Raw genomic sequence first — 19360 nt, forward strand, 5'->3', positions numbered from 1 at the left:
CTGCGAAACATTTGTGTGTAATATATACACGAGCGAGTGGGAATGGTAGAAAACATTACGGCATTTATGGCAACACCAGCTTAAGGCAGAGTCAGTGCCTTGCAAAGTTATTCATGCTCAAACTTTTTTCCACGTTTTTCTTTTTTTTCCCCCTCTAGGGGGTTTTTATGGGCTCTGGTGTCCCTTATATGAAAGTAGGCTGACAGGAAAGGGGAGAAGGATAGGAGGGTAGACATGTGGCTATTATCGTCGGGTTCGGGAATGGAACCCGCGACGGCCACGCCAAGGACCCAAGACCTCCAAAATTGGGCCGCGCCACCCCTATGCCATCACAGCACGCCCTTTTCTTCATGTTTTGTCATGTTTTATGACCATAAACTTCAATGTTTATCGAGTTTTGATGAGATAGAACACAGAATCATGCATAATTCTGACAAGCTCAATATGAGACCTAAGCATCTTTTTGTGCAGCTGCCAGTCTTGTGCACGTCTCCACCGGCTTTGCACATCTTGAGACTGGATTCTTTGCTTATTTGTTTTTGTAAAATACTTCAACCTCAGTCAGACTATCTGCTCTGTTTTGGGTTTTAGTATGGATGTTGTAACACAATAAATCATTTAATCCAAATACGTACTGATTTGATTTGACTGATAAAATATTTAAGCACACAACTGCTATCTTGAAGTTCCATTTCTGAAGTTCTCTGGAGTCTAGAGGGCCACACAAACAGCTATTGTGGACTAGATTTGGCCTGCGAGCCTTGCGTTTGACACACATGATCAAAACTATTCTAGTGGCTTTGTTCCCGGTTTGCCCTGAATTTAGTTGGATAATTTTCCCCAACTACTTTGAGTAGCTTTCCTGTGCTAAGCAAAATATCCCCACTGCATGATGCTCCCACCACCATGTTGCACTGTGCAAGTTTAAAGTCTGTCCCAACTTTAAACTTCTTGACAATCTTACTCTTGCTCTGTTTATTGGTCTTCATGATGCTGTTTATTCACTAATAAACCTCTGACGTATTTATTTAGATTTATTAAACTGCAGGGAGCTGATTATAAACACATGCCCCACTTTTTGGATTTTTATGCGTTTGGAAGATTTTGTCCCAATACAAAACATTGAAGTTTGTGGTGGTAACATGACAAACAGTGGTTAAAGTTCAAGGGAATGTTTTTGCAAGGCAGCACAGGTCAGAAATGTTGAGAGTCAGAGGTTTGGTGAGCTCTGAAGAGGAAACGGAGGAGAGAGTGGGAGTAAACGCCACAGGAAACCCGTCAGGAGTTAAAGCTCCACATCCTGCTGGAACGCTATGAAGAGAATGAACCGGGAAGGAAACAGGGGAGAGAAAAACAATGCTGGAAATGAAGGAGAACACTGAGGCTGAGGTAGTGCCATCTAGTGGGGGAGGAGGATACTACAAAGAATAACAGGGTATTATTTCATGACGCTAATTCAAAAGCAGCAAAGCAGTGAAACAAAAGATTTAAAGGAGGAAGGAAGTCGCCTGATGTAGGCGAGTCCCTACTCATTTAAGAGCCGACAAACTGGTCTCTAGGTGTGAGGAGGATCATGGAACACTGAAAGCATTGAATAAAAGAAACTACTAATTAAAATTATTTGTAAAATAAGCCATTCATATTTTTATTTAATTTATCTCAAAATATTTTATTTGTATAAATTTTTTTTGTTTTAAAAAAGTGGGTGTAAGCTTCGGTCCCATCATCGTCTCAAGTTTCTAGAGTCCAGGAGAGAGGTACCTGTGGCGCGGGCCGCTCTCAGCGTGTCCTGGGTGGGTCTGACTACTTTTGCTTCGAGGCTGTACCACGCAATGAGCAGGGAGGGTGTAAAAGAAAGAAAAGAATGTTTCAGTCAAGGGCAAAAAAAGTCAAAGCCTCAGATGAGAGGAAAAAAAAACAAAACAACATAAAAAGAGCCATAACATCGCTAATCATCAATAACCAAAGAGCAGCAATGTAATCAATGACAGTGATTGGATTTCTGAACCAAGAAATCTGGCTTCTCATGAGAATAAAATCACTTTAAATGAACTAGTTACAATTACTGACATCAAAAACATACTTTCTAAAATTAGTCATCACTGAAAATGAAAAGCCAGCTTTTCTTGTAATTTTTGGCTGAACAATATGATGCTGGGCAGCAAAAACGTCTCATAAAAAAAGCAGGTTGGCGGGATGCACGGCTACATTACGATGGATGTGTTAGCGGGGCATTTGCAAAGCAGAGAAACCTCTGGTATTCATCAACATACAGGAGGGCAGCATCAATAAAAGTATCTATTTTGGGAGCAAAATGAGATGTGCAGCATTCAGAAGAGGATGAAAAAAGTAAGGAAAGTTACCGATTGTCTTCGCCTTTGAATGGCCTTGTCCACTCTGGGACTAGCAGATCCTCGGATTTGGGATTTTCTAGTAGGTCCTGACATGTAATCCTAAAAAAAACAAAAAAAAAAACAAGGCACTTTAAGAATCAGATAAAAAAAAACACAAATCAAAGCAAAAACACCACAGCATCGAGCTTCCGCTGACCTGCTGAGCCTCTGTGGCCTCCAGTCTCTTCTCCAGCAGCTCCAGGTCGGAGCTGACCTCCCTCTGCAGGAGTCTCAGCCGGTTCCAGATGACATGGACCTTTTCCCGGGCCTCCAGACACTCGCTGCCCTGGGACTGGTTCTGATCCGGCTTCTGCAGCGTTGACGGCCTGGTGTTGACCAGCAGCTGAGCGGACAGCTCCTGGAGGGAAGAAGCTTTCTGCTGCGAGTCCAGCAGCTCACATTTGATTTGCTGCGGGAAAATAAAACAGAAGCCAACAAGTTACATTTTACACTGCAAAAACAAAATCTTACCAAATATTTTTAGTCTAGTTTCTACTGCAAATATCTCAGTACACTTCAAATAAGACAGACTAACTTGCAAGTAATTATTTCACTTATAAGACATTTTCCCTGCGTTGTAAGTTAATTTTTCTGCCAGTGAAACAAGTACTTTTTCATTAATTTTAAGGAAATATTTATTTATACAAGCTCCTTTATTGTGCTAAAAAGCTACTTGTAAGTTAGCACACTTAAAATAAGAGAAAAGATATTTGCACTAGGAACTAGACCAAAATACTTGGTAAGTTTTTGTAGACTATGAGGTATATACTTTTTCAGGCGAATGTTATCCGATTATGCCTTGATTTATTTGATTACATTTGATTCAATGAAAAAATATATCCTCTCAGCTTTTATGATCCTATCTTCATGAGATGCATACCATCAGTGTTTTGTGATGACGTCGTAATGTTTCATAATCAGCGTTCTGAGAGACGGGCACCACCTCGTTCCTCCTGCGGTCGATGTTCTCCAACCACAGCAGCAGACCATGGCTCGTCTCGTGGAACTCCTAAAGACGGTGTTTGTTTTGAATAAAATCATCTTTCTTTTATTTGTCTGCAGCAAATAAAAAAAATGCATTTTTGATAGACTTGTAGGAATCTGATAAACTCCATCTTGTCTTTACCTGGCACTGCATCAGCGCCCTCTGCAGTTCCTCTCTCCAGTCTTCGAGCGAGGCGCTGAGCCGATCCCAGCGCGAGTTCATCTCCTTCAGCCGGTCCCTCAGTTCCCAGGCCTCCTCTGAGTCGGGCTCCGACTGGAGGAAGTCTGCACTACTCAGGTTTATGGAGAGAACCTCTGACTTGTGACCATCTACGCCTTTCTGCAGGTCCTGGTTGGAAGAGAGAGCAGATTGTAAAAGCATGTGGAGCATCGTATTATTTATAGAGGGGTTTGACCATAGACCCATCTGCAACAATGTTGATTGCTAAGAAATGAGAGTGAGGGTTTTAATTACAAATTTAAATTTGTAATTTAATATAATAATCTTTAATAATCTTCTTCATCTTCCAGTTAACCAACTCTCAGATAAAATGTGTCTATTTTTAGATCATAGAAGATTGTGTTTTTCTCTTTTGAGTGTATCAATCAGACACACACCTTGAGCTTCTTGATCCTCTGCTGGATGGTGTGGATGTTGGTGCTGTCGTCCAGGTCACGCAGTCGGATCAGCTCCGCCTCCGACTGGCCCAGCCAGGCCCGCATGGTCTGCAGATCTGAGATCAGCTGCTGCCACTGCTGCAGGTTCTGTTTCTGTCTGTGCTTCTCGCTCAGCGACTGAGCCTGGATCAGCTCCCAGCGTTCAATCACGCCTGCAGGGGGAAGAGAGGCGTTCAGGGAGGAGCGTAAAAGCCCAACATGAAGCGTTCAGAGAGGGAGCAGAGACGGACCTGTGCTCTGCGTCTCTGTGCTGGTCGGGTTGGTGAGTCCTGGCATGTCGTCCTCGTCCTCAGTCAGCTCTCCTTCTGCTCTTTTCACGGCGTCGATGCTGCCGCGACACTCCCCCATCAGACGCATCTGTGAAAACCATCATTCAATACAAGATTTGTACGCTTTTCCCACAAAAAAATTAAAGCACTTTTCAAGCAAGTTTTCAACTGTTCCAGCACCACAAAATAGAGTTCAAAACAAAGCAAATGAACTAAAGAAGAGAGCTTCAATTCGCGATTATGCAATGTTATTCATTACTGTTATAGTATCCTACAGCATTGAAATGTCTCTCTCAGACACAGCTCATACAACAAAACAAAGATTTAACAAAAAAAAACATTCAATAGCTTTAACATATAAAATTACTTATTTTAATTACACAGATAATTGAGAAATCAGGAATAATAAATATTTGTAACATTGAAACAATACAAACCAATTATGTTAAAATCCCTCCTGCTCAAATAAAATGCTTAACACAATATACGCAAAAAGTTAAAAAATAATAAAACTAAAAATTGTTCTTGCCAAGTTTTCTGGCATTTAGCAAATGGAAATAATTTTGATAATTCTATCTGACCAAAGACAAGAGAAGTTTAGTCCGATTGAGCTTTAGACAATGAGAAAAAGAAGTGTGTGTGTCATTTATTAGGTCTATTAAAATTAAAATATTTAGGCTTTGAATCAAACGTTATCTTGCACTTTATTGCAGTTTCCAAATCTAATTGAAATTGAAGCCTTTTCAAGGATTTCAAACACCTCTATGAACATTGCAATTTATAAATTTTAGGATCACAGTCATGTCTACAGGTAGTTCTATCCAGGGGACACATTGGACTTACGTAGCCCATGTATGTGGAGTCCATGTCTGGGCTGGAGCGGCTGGCGGACGCCTCTCTCTGCTGCAGGTGGTAGCGCCCGGCATCCAGAGCCTGGTCCAGCTGCCGCAGACTGACCTCCAGCTGTCCAGGCTCACCTGCACCAGGAAACACAGGCAGCTGTTAGACAGCTAGGAAGATATTTCTCACAGCTTTTGTTTGCATGCTGCTGATGCAATAAAATGGCATGCAGTTAGTACGACACGGAGCGAATTGGTAAGTTATCACTGAAATGCCGTTTCTCTTTAATTAAACTGGGTGAGGTGAGAAAGCAACAGTTTATGAAGCTGTGATCTTCATGCAGTTAAAGATGATTCAAGATGATGGAGGAAGGGTGGTAGTAAGTATCAGTTAGATAAAATATTTCACAGTTTTAGCTGTAAATGATAGCATGCTGGCCAAGCTCATGCTGTTTCATACCAGAGGAGGATTTCAATGTGTTCTCTGTCAGTTTTATATAGGCCTCTGGGCTCTCTGGGATAACTACATCTGGGAATAGAGACACAACAAACTTTGCTTATGATGGAGACATCTCTGACGGCAACTAAATGCTACAAGCTGCCACACTTTTTTTTTCTTTTTTTTAATGTTTTCTCTGATTTTAGGATTTTTTAAAAATTGATTCACAACACAGTAACTTAATGGTTGGGTGACATGGCTTAAAAATAAAATCTCCAATTTTTTTCTCACCAGATATAATTTAAATAGATGTTTTTTCTTGAGTTCTTTTCTTAAAAAATTTTACAAACGGCAGAAAAAAAGTGGCTTTTCTTTCAATCATCCATTCTGTGAGTTGCATGAAGGCATATTAGGCCAAGGCTACAGTAAGTTTTAATTTCGGAAATATAGTCATAACATTAAAAGACAGTTTTTTGCCAGAAGAATGTATTAACGGAAAAAAGTCATTTTAATGAGAATAAAATTTTCAGAATTATAAAGATCTGAAGTGAACAGCTCAGTGGCTCTTTCTTCAGGATAGTTGTTTCCTCGATTGTTATTAGTCTTGATACTCATAATATTTTGTTGGTGAAGTGTTTAAATAAGAAGTATTTTCTTATCCATAAAACACCAGATGCTCAACATTCCTCATTTTAATTTTTTGCTACTTTCTTGTGCTGAAGTTCTCATAAAATGTATTGCGTTATACTCCTGATATTACAAATTTATTCTGGTAATGTCATGACTGCATTCTTGTAATATCATGACTTTATTCTCATTATTAAGATAAATAAATGTTGGCCCAAATATTACACATTGGAAATGACTTGAATTCAAAGTGAAAAATAAATAGAAGTTGGAAAACAAGACGGCCGCCTCGGCTCTGAACTCTGGAAACACCAGGAGTGTAGTGGTGTAAGAAAACCCAGATTTTCCAAAAATGAAACCTTCAAAGAACAAAAATTTGATTAATCAATAAAATTGATTTATTGCCCAGCCCCAAGTGAAATAGAAACATCAATTCAGTGGTTAGTCGGACCAACCTGACAGCACCGTGCTGCTTGTCCTCAGATATTCATCCTCTTCCAGGCGGCCTCGGCTCCGCTCTGCATTTCCCCTCCCTCCAGGGCTCTCCAGGTCTCTGCTGAGGTCGTAGTCGTGGTCCCACTCTAGCGGGATGGAGTCCACGCTGGCCGGCGTGTCTCGGCCAGAGCGGTCCGCCCGGATCGGCGCCGCTGTGCCTGAGGCTGGTCGGCTCGAGGGGCGTGGGATGGGCGACTCGCCCCACTGCAGATCAGAGAGGTCTCCGCTTTCCTCCACGTCCAGCTCTCTGTCTGAGCCGTCGAGCTCATCATCGGCCAGCTGGAAGGAGTCAGTGAAAAAGCAGAACCCATCCCGTTTTAAAGGGATTTTATGCATAAAAACTGATAAATCTACTTATAAATGTATATAAATTATTGTTTTTTCAATGTATTTGTATTAGAGCCAATGAAACAGACAATACAATAACTAATTCTTGTTGAACATGTGCACGTATTGGTACACTCAATATAACACTGACAAAATAGTGCATCAAAAAATTAAATGAAATGTACTAGTTTTCAGGTTTTTTACAAAAAGAAAGAAAATACTGAAACCAACCAAAATTATAAACATTGTAACAAAAGTGAATTGAATATAATTTTCTTGAGCTTTAAATAAAAAAAAGCATAATTTCTTTAACCCACAGGAATTTTGAGGGACACTTATCAAACTGTTTAACAATAAAGAGCGTAAAATGAATTACAAACGAAATGCACTGATGTTTTCGTAACAAGACAAAATGTTTAAGGCTTCTAGAGTTGAGGATACATTTGCAAGGCGCTGTAAAATGAGGCACTGCTCTAAGTGATTTTCTTTGTTCACTTACAGGAAGTCTGGTAAGCTTCTTGTAATATCGGTCCACTCGTCCGAACACTTCCTGGCAGTATCTCTGCAGCTCCTCCAGCTCCTCCTCGATGACGGCGGCGTCCAGAGGTTCGCTCTTCTCGATGAGCGCTTCGCCCTGCCGAAACACCAGCTCGATCTTCGCTGTGTTCAGATAGATCTCCTGCTGGAACGCCTGCACACACACACACGCACGCACGCACGCACGCACGCACACACATAATCTGTTAATAATCATCATATGAATAGACATGAGTTTCTAGTTAAAATAAGGATGGAGGAATTCGTTGAGCACTGAATGATGCTTCATTCTTACTCTGAGCTGTTTGATTTTGGCTTGAACGTCACACTCGGAGAAATGCTCGATGTTGGTCAACTGGAGGTCCATCTCAGTGAGCCACACCAGGATGCTGTCCCGCGCCGTCTCAAACTCCTCCCGCTGGCTGATGAAATGCTGCACAAGCAAATTCACAACAATAAATCACTTTAACTTAATATATTTTTCTAAATTATTTTGCAATTATTTTTTTTGGTTCTAAATGAGAAAGAAATTAGCCGGTAGACAGGACGCTGATACCTTAAGTCTGCGAAGGATGGCAGCCACTCTTTTCTGCAAGTTATCCCATCGCCTGTTCCCATCATGCACCATTTCTCTGAGACGGTGGGAGGAGTCTGTGCGGTTCTCCCGGGCCAGGCGACGGTACTGCTTGTTGATGAGCTCCAGCTGGGTCAGACATTCCTGCACCTGACGCTGGAACGCCTACATGAAAAAAAACCCCCCACACACATCAATGACAAACTTTATTTCCATTTGCACATTTAACGAACGTTGCAAGTGCTAAACATAGAAAAACATTGTAACAAAACTAATTAAAACATAGAGGTTAGAATTTAAAGTTCATATAATGCAAGAAGGCTTTGCTGAAGGAGAAAAAGATACAAAATAAACCAGTTAAGGCTACATAAAGCAAAATGTGCATGGCAAAAATGTATAACGAATGAAACATTAAAATATCGCAAACAAATTATTAATTTATTTGCTTTAACAGCTCTTCTCTGTTCTGAAAATAAGTTTTCTTGTGGGCCATGAGTAATTCTGCAGCAGGACAGAGAACAACAATGAAAAAGATTTGGTGTTTAAATTTGGACCACTGGAGAAATATTGTGATTTTATTTCTACAGTGCTTCAAATGAGATTTTATTACAAATTAAAACTTTTTATTGTGCTGATTACATTTACACATTTATGTGCAAGATTTTTTTTTACCTGCTTTTACAATGAAACCACCTTATTTTGATTAAAAGATTTGAAGAAAATCCCAGCGTATTTCTCTGAACTGTTACAATAAAACTTGATGTACTTTTTGTCAGTAATACTTCAGTTTTCATTTTCTTGAAATTGTGCTGCATGTCCTAATTGTGCAGTAATGCTTCTGTCCCTGTTAATATTGTAATGATGCTTTGCATGATGCAAAACAGATTTAAGACGTTACTCCAAACCATCACTTCAACAGCTAATTTTACTTTTAAATAAAGAAATAATGCACAGTTATGTTCTGAAGCAGCTGAGAGCAGCAGTCAAATCAAATCAGTTGCAGTAACATGGCTCTCTTCTGTTTTTATGATCTGGCGCTTTAACTGTATTTGTAAGATCTCTTACTAAAGACTGAGACAAATCAATGGGATAAATATTAAAAGCACACAGACCTCAAACTTCTTCAGCTCCTCCTTAGCGACGGTATAAAGAACACCAGAAGAGTTGGGCAGCGCTGCCGTTTTCTCTGATGTCTTTAACCAATCCTCAAACCTGGAGTAATCATCCAGAAACTTCTGCCACAGCCTCCACGTCTCCTCAATCCTACAAAGCAAAAAAGCAGAGCTGTGAGTGAGGGAGGCAAACACTTCCAAAACATGTTGGATATTTTGAAAAATATAGGTTATTTTACTTGAGCCTCCTCTCCATGGACATGGCGCAGATGTTTCTCCAGCGTCTGTCGAGGCCTCTGGTCGCCTGCTGGATGGAGTCGCACTCGGTTTCTGTGGAGCAGGCGTCGCAGTCGTGCAGCAGGACTTCACACAGGTTTAGCACTGATGCCACGCCTGTGCTGTGTTTCTCTATGTCCCGCTGCAGGTCCTACAAAAAGAAAAAAAGTGATTACAATTTTATTTTTTGCTTTGATGTACATTAATTTTTTTACGATAAAATCTAAAAAACAGGTCTTCATAGAGTAAAGAAGAACAGTCTGATCATCTTGGACCAAAATTGCAATATTTGTTACATTTTCAGCTGGTGTGGTTGCATGATTTGAAAAACCTGTTTCCCATTTCACCTGTGGTGGCGATGCACCAAGAACCACTTAAGCAAACAACACAACAACCTCTGAAGAAGACCAGCGCAACTTCCTTCTTCACAAAATGCAGGGGTGTCAAACTCCAGTCTTCAAGGGCCACTGTCCTGCAACTTTTAGATGTGCCTCTGCTGCACCACACTTAAATAGAATAATTAGGTCATTAGCAACGCTCTGGAGAACTTATCAACACAAGGAGGAGGTAGTTAAGCCATTTCATTGCAGTGTTTTGTACCTGTGGCACATCTAAAAACAGCAGGACATCTGCCCTTGAGGACTGGAGTTTGATAATTGTGACAAAATGTAAACAAAAATGTGTTTTTTTTAGCGCTTGTAGGATTTCTCTTTTGCATTTGATAAAGGACTACGAGCCATTTCTCCCACTGGCATTTGTTTTGGTTCCATTTACGCAGAATGCCATGTGCTGTAGTCCACTTCCTGGTTTTGGAGGAGTCTGTGCTTACATCCACACCGTAACAAATGAACTGGACTTTCAAGACAAACAAACTTTGATTAACCTTGTTTGATTAAGTTTGGATAAAACAGGGCTGGTGTGAATGCATTGCACCCAAAGAGGAAGGAGGTTAGTGGGTTCTGACAGACAAGTCCAGATTTAGAGCAGAATCTTGGCAACAGAGCACGAGTCATGTGCCGTACTGGCTCTCAATTTAATCCACTGCATTTTGACTCGCGTGCTCCTCGTGTAATTTATTCCTGATGACAATACAAACTATTAGACTATATCTCTGTTCATTTGTGTTCACACAAGTGATGCAAATTCCCACAAACTGACTAAGTTTTTTCCGAAATGCTTCAAACTAAAAAGCAGAATGAGAAAGTTCAAATCTGCTTGCCTGCTGTTGGTTGAGTTTCCTCTGGATCTCCTGCTTGTCGCAGGTTTCGTAGACGATGGGCCTGGAGAGATCGGTCTCGATGTGGGAGAGCCAGGACCTAAGGCTGCTCATGTTTTTGTCCAGCTGCTGCACCGCCACCAGGGTCTCCCGTAGCTTTTTCACCCTGATCCAGGAACAGATTCAGCAATTAAGTCATAGTCAAACATGGGAAGACTCTAAAAGCAAATAAAACAGGAATATTTCCAGTGAATCAGGCCGAATTGATGTTGTCCATAGGACTACTCGTGTTTAATTCTGTAATAACCAAAAACAGACAAAATTAAGCCACAAAGAAAGCTGTTTACCAGATAATATCTGCATCTTTACACCAAATGTCCAAAACTTAATCAGATTCTAAGAATTGGAGCATGCAGCTGGTGGTAACACAGGACTGGATGTAATATTTTGAGGACATTTGTTTGCTATTTGCATTTACATCAGCTGCACACAACCTCTCGTAATACCTAAACCCGCTTGGCATTTGGCAGTGACAACAGCACCACTGAAAGGTATTTAAAATAACTTTTCACGCATTCTCAAAGACTCTTTGAATAATTCAAAGTTTTTAAAAATATTTCCCTTTATTTGCATGCTGCAGATGTTTGGAGAGCCTCATTACAAACAGCAGATCAAATATGATAGAAGTCAAACAAAGACGCTGTTTTCTCATGACCTTGAAAAGCAAACATTTCCCACTATGTGCTGAGTTATTGGTTTTACAAAGTCAAGGACATTATTTCTAATTACTACAATAATAAGTAGCTTTGTTTCCTTCATAAATCTTAAAATCCTCCTGCCTGTTGACATCGCAGTCGCACTCTGGCAGATCCTCCTCGCTGGGACATCCTGCCATATTATCTGCCCCAAAATCCAAAACCATCGGGGGGAGCAAAGTTCCCAAAGACAATAGTGAAGTTATGAAGTAAATGTCCAAACGCTCCTCTGTTTATCTGCAAGCTCCACATGAGAGTTTGTCTAAACTGGGGCAGCAGGTAGAGGCGGGGAGACAAAAGTGTGACTTATCAACTGTTGCTCTCCAAGGTTAAAAAAAGAAAACCCCAAACAGGCCAATGTGTGCGTGTGTGTGAGTGTGTAAGTGCCTGAGAGTGACAAGTGTGGCTGTTTCTAAAAACAGCCGTACAGTCAGAAGCATGTGCTGCAGAGCTGAACTGTGTGGAAATATAAAACACAAGCTCCACACCGACTGAGTGTGAACATAAGTAGAAGCTTTGTGAGAGTGGACACTGAGCTACAATATAACATATTCGCTAAAAAAAACAAATCATGGTTGCAAGAAAATGACAATTTCCTTGTGTCTTTCAAATTCTAGATAAATGCTATAAAAAAAAAAAGATTTCTGCAAACACAAAGCAGTAATGCAATTGTTTTCTCCAAATGGAGGATATTAAAGGGAGTACAGCTGCTTGTGTGATGTCACCAACAGTCCTCTGCTTTCTTTCTCCCTACAGTGTCGCCCCAGAGGGCAACAGCTGAGGACAGCAGCTGGGAGAGCTGCAGTCAAAGTTTGGGTCGGGTCCATTTTACAACACAGGAGGAGGAGTTTGTCTGTCACATGCATACAGATTTCAAGGCATAAAATCCACAAATTTTCTAATCTTTTAAGGGCTTCTGAGTTATTGTACAAATTTTCTGCATGTGGTCACATTACAACCTGAAATTTGTTTCTGAAGACATTTCGTTTCGGGGTATCAGCAGATGGATCATCCCCAAAACTTCATTTCATGCATATTTTTTAAAATCTGAAACTACTTTATCTCAATTTTAAAATTATATACAATCCCACTAAAACACATCCATAAAGTATGAAAAAGTTCAAGTTGAGTGAATATTTATGCAACACATTTTTCAAAAATTCTGTCCCAAGAAAACTTGCCAAGTGACCAAAAGGTCACAAAAGAGAAATCATGTTACATTGTTCTCTCCCAAGAGAGTGGATGTCCCAGTGACCCCAGTCAGGAAGTGAGGAAATGCCTCAGCAGGATTGTGGGAAATACAATCACTGAGAGAAAAGCGTCCCCTCCCCAAACTACCAGAGCTGATAAAAAGTTATTTCATTTTCATTGACTAACACAAAAAGAGTGCATGAGGGTGTCTTGTAAACCCACCTGGCTGCAATAAGGTCCAGCAGGTGCTGCCAGCGCTCACTGACTTTGCTGAGTTTGTGCTGGATCTCAGCCGCCTTGCTGTCCTGGCTGGCTCTGGCCAGGCGCTTGCCCATCATCTGTAGCTGCTGCTTGTTTTCCTGAGCGACGCTGATCTCCTCTTGGTAGTCCTGAGGAACACCAAGTAACTTTTAATGCTCTGAAAAAGCATTGTTATGTTTCTTTTCTTTTTTGGTTTTTGGCACATTTTACTACGAGCTCTGTAAAACCAAAGAGAACCTGTCCAACAACATGAAGTGGAGTGAAAAAGGATGAAAAAACCCTTGTAACCAAAAACTCTGATTCAGCAATAAGAAAGAAATAGAGAAATAGAGTTCAGAGATTGCAAAATGACAGCTTGTGACCTTGAGACAAAAACCCAATACACAAAAACAAATCAACATCTAAAAGACTAAAAAAAATTAAGTCAAAGTTCAGGCTATATCAAATTGAGATGCTGTGGGATGACCACAGAAGAATCCTTTATGCTCAAAACCCTTCAATGGGCCTTAATTAAAGCAATTTTCAAAAGAAGAGTGGACCAAATCTCCTCCACAGTGATGTCAAAGGTCAGATATCTCCAAGGCTTGACAGCATTTGTGTGACGACACAACCAGTTCATCAGCTTGGAAAACAATTACTAATTTAACACAGAACCAGGTTGATTAAAGTAGCTTTTTTCCTTAATAAATGTCTTTTATGTCTGATATTAAAATGTGTTTAATGATCTAAGACACTGAAGTGCAACAACAAAAATCAAAACTTAAGCAGTGTTTAAGAGGATAAACAGATTTCAGGGCTCTTTATAAGTCATATTTCAAAAGCAAAGGGTAGTGGGTATTTTTAGAAATTACCTTGCGCAGCTTTTCAATCATCTCTTCAATACTGATGTCTCCATTCTGAGAGACTTTGCTCTCCATCTGTGTGAGCCACTCACACAGCTCCTTGTTCTTCTCATTGAAAACGGCCCACTCATTCAACTTCTCGCTCACCTGCTGCCTGCGCAGGGAAAGCTGAGGAAATAAAGGCAGAGAAAGTACTAATCAATGATTTGACAGGAAAAATATAAAAAAAAGAATTGGCTTTCTAAGAGAGTTAAAGAAACAGGAGCAATAATTTATTTAAATTTAAATTCTTGAAACATTGTTCTGCGTATTCCAAACAGCCCATCCCAGTGAAGCTACTGGATCTCGTGACGTCTGCAGTGTTGGGTATAAATGTGATTAAGTCAGGACAGCTGAGTTCAGTGTCTGCAAACAGCTGTTCTCACTTTCTATTTCCAATAAGGAGTGGTTTGAGCGGCACCAACCCAAACATATTTAAACATACTTTTCAGTTATAACTTTGGATCTCTTTGGGTTAGAATGCTTCTCTGATATTATGATGCTTTAATAACTAACATTATGCAAATGTGTTGATTGTTATCAGAGAAAAAGCCTGGACTGCTAACAGTGTTTCATTCAGTTTATGAGCAAGACTCTCTGTGGGAGTTAAGAGGAATTGAGACATTGAGGCTCCTTAGATTGTCAGCAATGCTATTTGAAGAAGAATTTAATGTATTTTTAAAAATTCTTCTATTGCATATGATTTAGTTTTTTTTTGCAATATTTAGAGGACTAGATGAAAAGTCCAATTTAATCTAACCAAATATCCAAATTTGGATTCCATGCAGAGATAATGTATCTGTAAATCAGCAGCTAACAGTGAGCACAACTGAGGAAGTTAAAGACATTTGTCTATATTGTCTTTGCTAATGAAACGATTCAGACTTATATATATTCAACCTTTACACCAGGCAGGCAGACAGGAACAGCAGATAGTGAAACAACTCATAACGCTAAATGGCTTAATTCTTGAAACACTTCTCTGCTTGAACAGTTAATTGTGGAGTTCCACAAGGGTGAATTTTAGAACCTTTTCTTTTCACTTTTATACTCTTCCCCATGACTAAGCCAATCTTAAAGCCATTTTATATTTATTAATGAGGATGAAAAGTAGATCTATAAGGCCTTGAATGATGACAAGAGTTTGAGATGGTGATTTTAGTGCACAAACTTGTCTATAAATTTTACTAAATAACCACCATATGTTTTCATATGGTGGTTATTTAATTATCAGGTGTTATCTTTGGCTAAAAAATGAAAACTGCCATAAGGTTGAAGGGGTGAATGGAATAATAGCAAAGAAGCATTATTAAAATATAGTATTTTTTCTAAAAACAACTTCATTTTATAACATCCTACTGTGTTGACCCAGCTAATGCTTTACAAATTCACTTGCCTTTTCAACAATGCCTTTAGATAACTGAAATTAAAATTTGTTTTTTTCCAGATTTGAATTATTTTGTACAATCAGTTAAATATAGTCATGTTATTTCAATTCTCTTAGATTTTCTGAACAACTACTTTTGATTTTAGATACTTTAAGTAATTCAATTTTTGCACTAAGGGCTCCTAAGCTTTCAGACAAGTATTGCATCATTCATTCAAAATCCATTCATTTATTTAAGCTTTTAGTTCTACTTTGCTTAATGAGTCACTTTAATTAAGAATTTTGCCAAGTAGAAATTAATTAAAGCTACTAAAATCTTATTAACTGGGCAAATTAAATGTTTGTTGTGCGCATCCTACCTGATGGCAAACTTCCTCCCACTGACGCCACAGCAGCTGCAGGCGTTCCTGTAAGACTGTGACATCATCAGTACTGACCAAACCCTCCAAGGAATCCCTCAGCCTGAACAAGGAAGTAAGGTCGTCAGTCCATCCCTCCACGCTGCTCTCCAGCTCCTGAATCCATGGCAGAAAAACAGAAAAGCAAAGCTGTTGCTGGAGACCTTTATTCATCCATCATCAGCAGCCAGAATCCTCCCAAAGCAAAGAATGTCAGCAGTAGCGAAACCAGAAGCAACGTCAAACCAGCGAAACAGCAAACAGACGAGTTATTTAGATTTTTGCACAGCAGCGTCTAACCTTGAGTTGAAATGAAATCCCTACATTCAATTGTGAAAGCAGGACACTGCAACAGAACCTTCTAGCCTTGTACGTCCTCCTCCTCCCTCGTCACTGTGACGTTCTGCTGCGCTGTAATCATTTGTGGACCTGGAGAATGTCTCCATTACGCAACACACGCACAAAAGGAAGCACACATTCACCCCCACAGAGCCAGGGATGCTCTCTCTTTCTTTCTCTCTCCTGCTCACGCAATCACCGCCTTTCTTCTTCCCCACCCCCTCTCTCTCTCTTTCTCTCCTCAGCTGATGCTATGTGCTGCTGCTGCATACACACTCTTCCTCCTCCTCCACCCCTGAGGAGCTGAGGACGTGCCATGCATCAAACATGACTGCAGATACTGACCACCGGCTGAAGAAGAGCCAAACATCATTGATTTTTACAGAAGGAAATTTGCAAGAGCAGATAAAAAATACATATATTTTTTATACAAAAATGTCTTTTCAACATGTTGCAAATCATAAATGCAAGGTCAATCATCAAAAATAAAAGCAATCTAATTAAATAAATGCAAGGTCACATGATTGCAATAAGATGGATAAAGTTTTTTTCTGCCTGTCTGTTTATCTGTTTGTCCAGGCGGCGCGTCGGATTACAGAGGTAACAAGAGGACAAGTCTGAGTCTGAAGGTTTGTGTGTAAACACGTGATTACTGAAGGAAAAAGAGAGATGAAAAACAAAAAATGCAACTATTAATTGAGGGAGAAGGAGAAAATGAGTCCTCACCTTGCACCTGATTTGCTCGGAGTGCAGTTCCTCATGATGCTCTGGGAGCGCCACCGACAGCTTTCTCTTAAAGGCCCGCAGCTTCTCCAGTGACACGTCGATGCCCTTCTCGCATAGCTCCCAGTTCTACACAAACAAACACTGCAAGAATTAGAGCAGAAAAGCGACATCCACACAAGCTGCAGGATGCTCAAAGAAGTTATGAATTATTCCTGCTACTTTATCAGCAGCATCAACAAACTACACTGCAAGCAAATGTGTCCTTGAAAAGAGTGACACAGCACTATTGCAGCAAACAAAGTGGAGAATTAAGAGAGTTAAATAACAAAAGAAGGTAATTCTGCTCCAAATAGATTAGTCTGTGGCTATTTTTAAAGTAGTCTGAATGAGGAATTAAACAAACATGGTCAGAGATTCAGATCAAAAAACCTAAATCAACACTCCCAGTTGAAAGCAATTAATTAGTTAGCTATACGTCTCTAGTGAGAAGATTAAATACACTCATTACTGGCATGAATATTGATCCCCTTCACTTCATTTTGGAGTCATAAACAAGTTTCTTCCACAATTTCTGCTGGATAGCTTGCTTTATCTATTTAGTGGGATTATTGAGTCAGATGGTTGACACTTGGACACAAACTTTTACTCTTAGAAGACAGTGTGTTAAGTTCCCAAGCTGGATGCTGGACACCAGTATCATTGCCCACAGTGATGTGAGTGATATGAGTTTATCACAATGGCAGAGAGCCAACCACAAATGAAACCCCTGCTTAAAAATCAGCAACTCAACCTGGACTGAAATGTGTAAAACCCACACAGTTGAACCAAATGGAGAGAAAACATACTGAGCTATTTGGAGAAATCAGGCTTCCAAATTTAACAAGGGTCGGCACAACATCTGCGACTGCGTAACCTGTACAACTGGTATTTTGTATCACAGCATATCTTTTAAAATATTATAAAAAAACACATTATTAAGCAGAATGAAGCGTCACTGTTTTAATCTATGAATCCAGACCTTAAGCAAGCCATGCAGCTCCTTCTTCTGCTCATTTAGGCGGTCGTGAGCATGCTTCCACCTATCATGGATCTCCATGAGCTCCGTCTGCAGAGAGGATTCCGCCCTGACATCAGCCGACAGCAGCAGGCTCCTGCCGGCCTCCACCGTCAGGATGTAGACGCCTTGCTGCCTCTGAAGCATTCGCTCCCTGAGCTGGAGGAGCAGGGACAGAGACAGAGGGCAGAGTGGGTTCAGGTTTACTAAGGGACTCTAAGGTTGGAGACAAGATAAAGACTTAGGGTTTAGATCTGATGTGAATTTCTCTGTGGAGTTCATTTATGGCACTTTTCTGTTGTATTTCAACGTCGCAAACTGCAGCAGACGTTTGAAGAAATATAGTACAACTTCAGTCAGTGACGTACTTGTATCTGACCCAGGAGGCTTCGGGCCTCCTGCAGGGCCACCGGTTCTCCTGACTGATGTACGTCTGGATCGCGAGTCACTTCCTGCAGCCACCGGCGCAGCTTCTCAGACGTCTCCTGGTAGTTCTGCCACTGTCGCACCAGACTGTCGATGATGCCTCTCCGCTGCTGAGCCCGCCGCACCACACACTGCCACTGGTTGCTCAGCAGAGCCAGTTTCACACTGAAGTCGTCACTGTTTCAGGATGAAGAGAGACAACCGTAATGACGGATTTCATTCCATGAGTGGAAAATTACTGAGTGTTTGTGGCATCGACCTGTCATCCACTTGACCCAAGTCCAGCAGCCGATGGCCGTCGCTGATGATGGAGTAAAGGATCTGCTGTCGGCTGAACATCTCTGCCTGGAACAACTGCAAGTTCATGAATATTGTTAAAGTACTACATACAATACATTCACACATTGAGCAGCTTCTAAAAGTATTTATACGCCTTGAAGGTTTTAAAAATACATTGGGAGGAGAAATTATGCACACGGTTTTTAACTTTGACCTTTGAATTGCATATTGATTTTTATCATGCTGTTAATGATAAGTAACAGCATGATACTTATCATTAACAGTATCATGCTGTCTTTCATTGTTCTTTTAATAAAGACATTAAAATTGATTGATTTTACTTTTTTGTACCTGTGTAAAATGCAATGTGTGATTAAAGTGAAAGTCTGGAGCTAAATCTAATTGAGATGTGACTCAACAGATGTTCACAGACACTAAAACCATACAGAGCTTAACATAAAATCCCAGTTGAATACACTGAAAGTTTGTTGTTGTAATGTGACAACAGATCAAAAAAAGATAGAAAAACATAAAAGAAAACAAACTAATGAGAAATGTCTAACTTCGTGGTCTCTCTGCTGCTCCAACAGACTCTGGTAGTTTCCTGAAATCTCTGCAGTCAGTTTCTGCTCCGTCTGAGAGAGGAAATCCATCCAGGCTTCGCATTTCTGGAGGAAACTCTGCTGCTGCAGCAACACCGACTGCAGTTTACTGGAGACAACAGAAAGAACAAACATATTCAAATTAAAATTAGCCGTTTATTTGACCACTTTGTGAATTTGTTGGGAATTATAGTGCCGAGTGTTAACCATCCTCATTTATCTCTTAGTTTCCAGTCAACGTTTGTGAACCATAAACATTTGTCATGATCAATCATTTGCTGGATGTTTTTTGAGA

General features: G+C 40.3%; 1 protein-coding gene across 3 annotated transcripts in view; it reads right to left on the reverse strand.

Moving 5' to 3' along the window:
- The window catches only part of syne1a (spectrin repeat containing, nuclear envelope 1a), a 137049-nt gene that overhangs the window by 2401 nt on the left and 115288 nt on the right, over positions 1-19360 (reverse strand). Inside the window, exons 124-147 of one of the 3 annotated variants that reach the window (XM_055021455.1) lie at positions 19027-19174; positions 18444-18538; positions 18127-18361; positions 17723-17974; positions 16705-16830; positions 15601-15756; positions 13825-13983; positions 12935-13101; positions 10770-10932; positions 9514-9701; positions 9275-9425; positions 8145-8327; positions 7884-8021; positions 7551-7742; positions 6685-7003; positions 5624-5692; positions 5168-5301; positions 4286-4412; positions 3996-4207; positions 3520-3726; positions 3274-3402; positions 2551-2802; positions 2364-2453; positions 1762-1820 (exon numbers count right to left, since the gene is read on the reverse strand). In XM_055021455.1, coding sequence (XP_054877430.1) covers positions 1762-1820; positions 2364-2453; positions 2551-2802; positions 3274-3402; positions 3520-3726; positions 3996-4207; positions 4286-4412; positions 5168-5301; positions 5624-5692; positions 6685-7003; positions 7551-7742; positions 7884-8021; positions 8145-8327; positions 9275-9425; positions 9514-9701; positions 10770-10932; positions 12935-13101; positions 13825-13983; positions 15601-15756; positions 16705-16830; positions 17723-17974; positions 18127-18361; positions 18444-18538; positions 19027-19174 — 3951 coding nt within the window. Of the gene's footprint in view, positions 1-1761; positions 1821-2363; positions 2454-2550; positions 2803-3273; positions 3403-3519; positions 3727-3995; positions 4208-4285; positions 4413-5167; positions 5302-5623; positions 5693-6684; positions 7004-7550; positions 7743-7883; positions 8022-8144; positions 8328-9274; positions 9426-9513; positions 9702-10769; positions 10933-11605; positions 11788-12934; positions 13102-13824; positions 13984-15600; positions 15757-16704; positions 16831-17722; positions 17975-18126; positions 18362-18443; positions 18539-19026; positions 19175-19360 lie in introns of those variants that run through there. The other 2 variants (XM_055021456.1, XM_055021457.1) reach the window with 2 other exon arrangements.

This window comes from Poeciliopsis prolifica, unplaced genomic scaffold (genome assembly GCF_027474105.1).
Source record: "Poeciliopsis prolifica strain line A6 unplaced genomic scaffold, Auburn_PproV2 SCAFFOLD076, whole genome shotgun sequence".
In the NCBI taxonomy this organism is placed as follows: domain Eukaryota; kingdom Metazoa; phylum Chordata; class Actinopteri; order Cyprinodontiformes; family Poeciliidae; genus Poeciliopsis; species Poeciliopsis prolifica.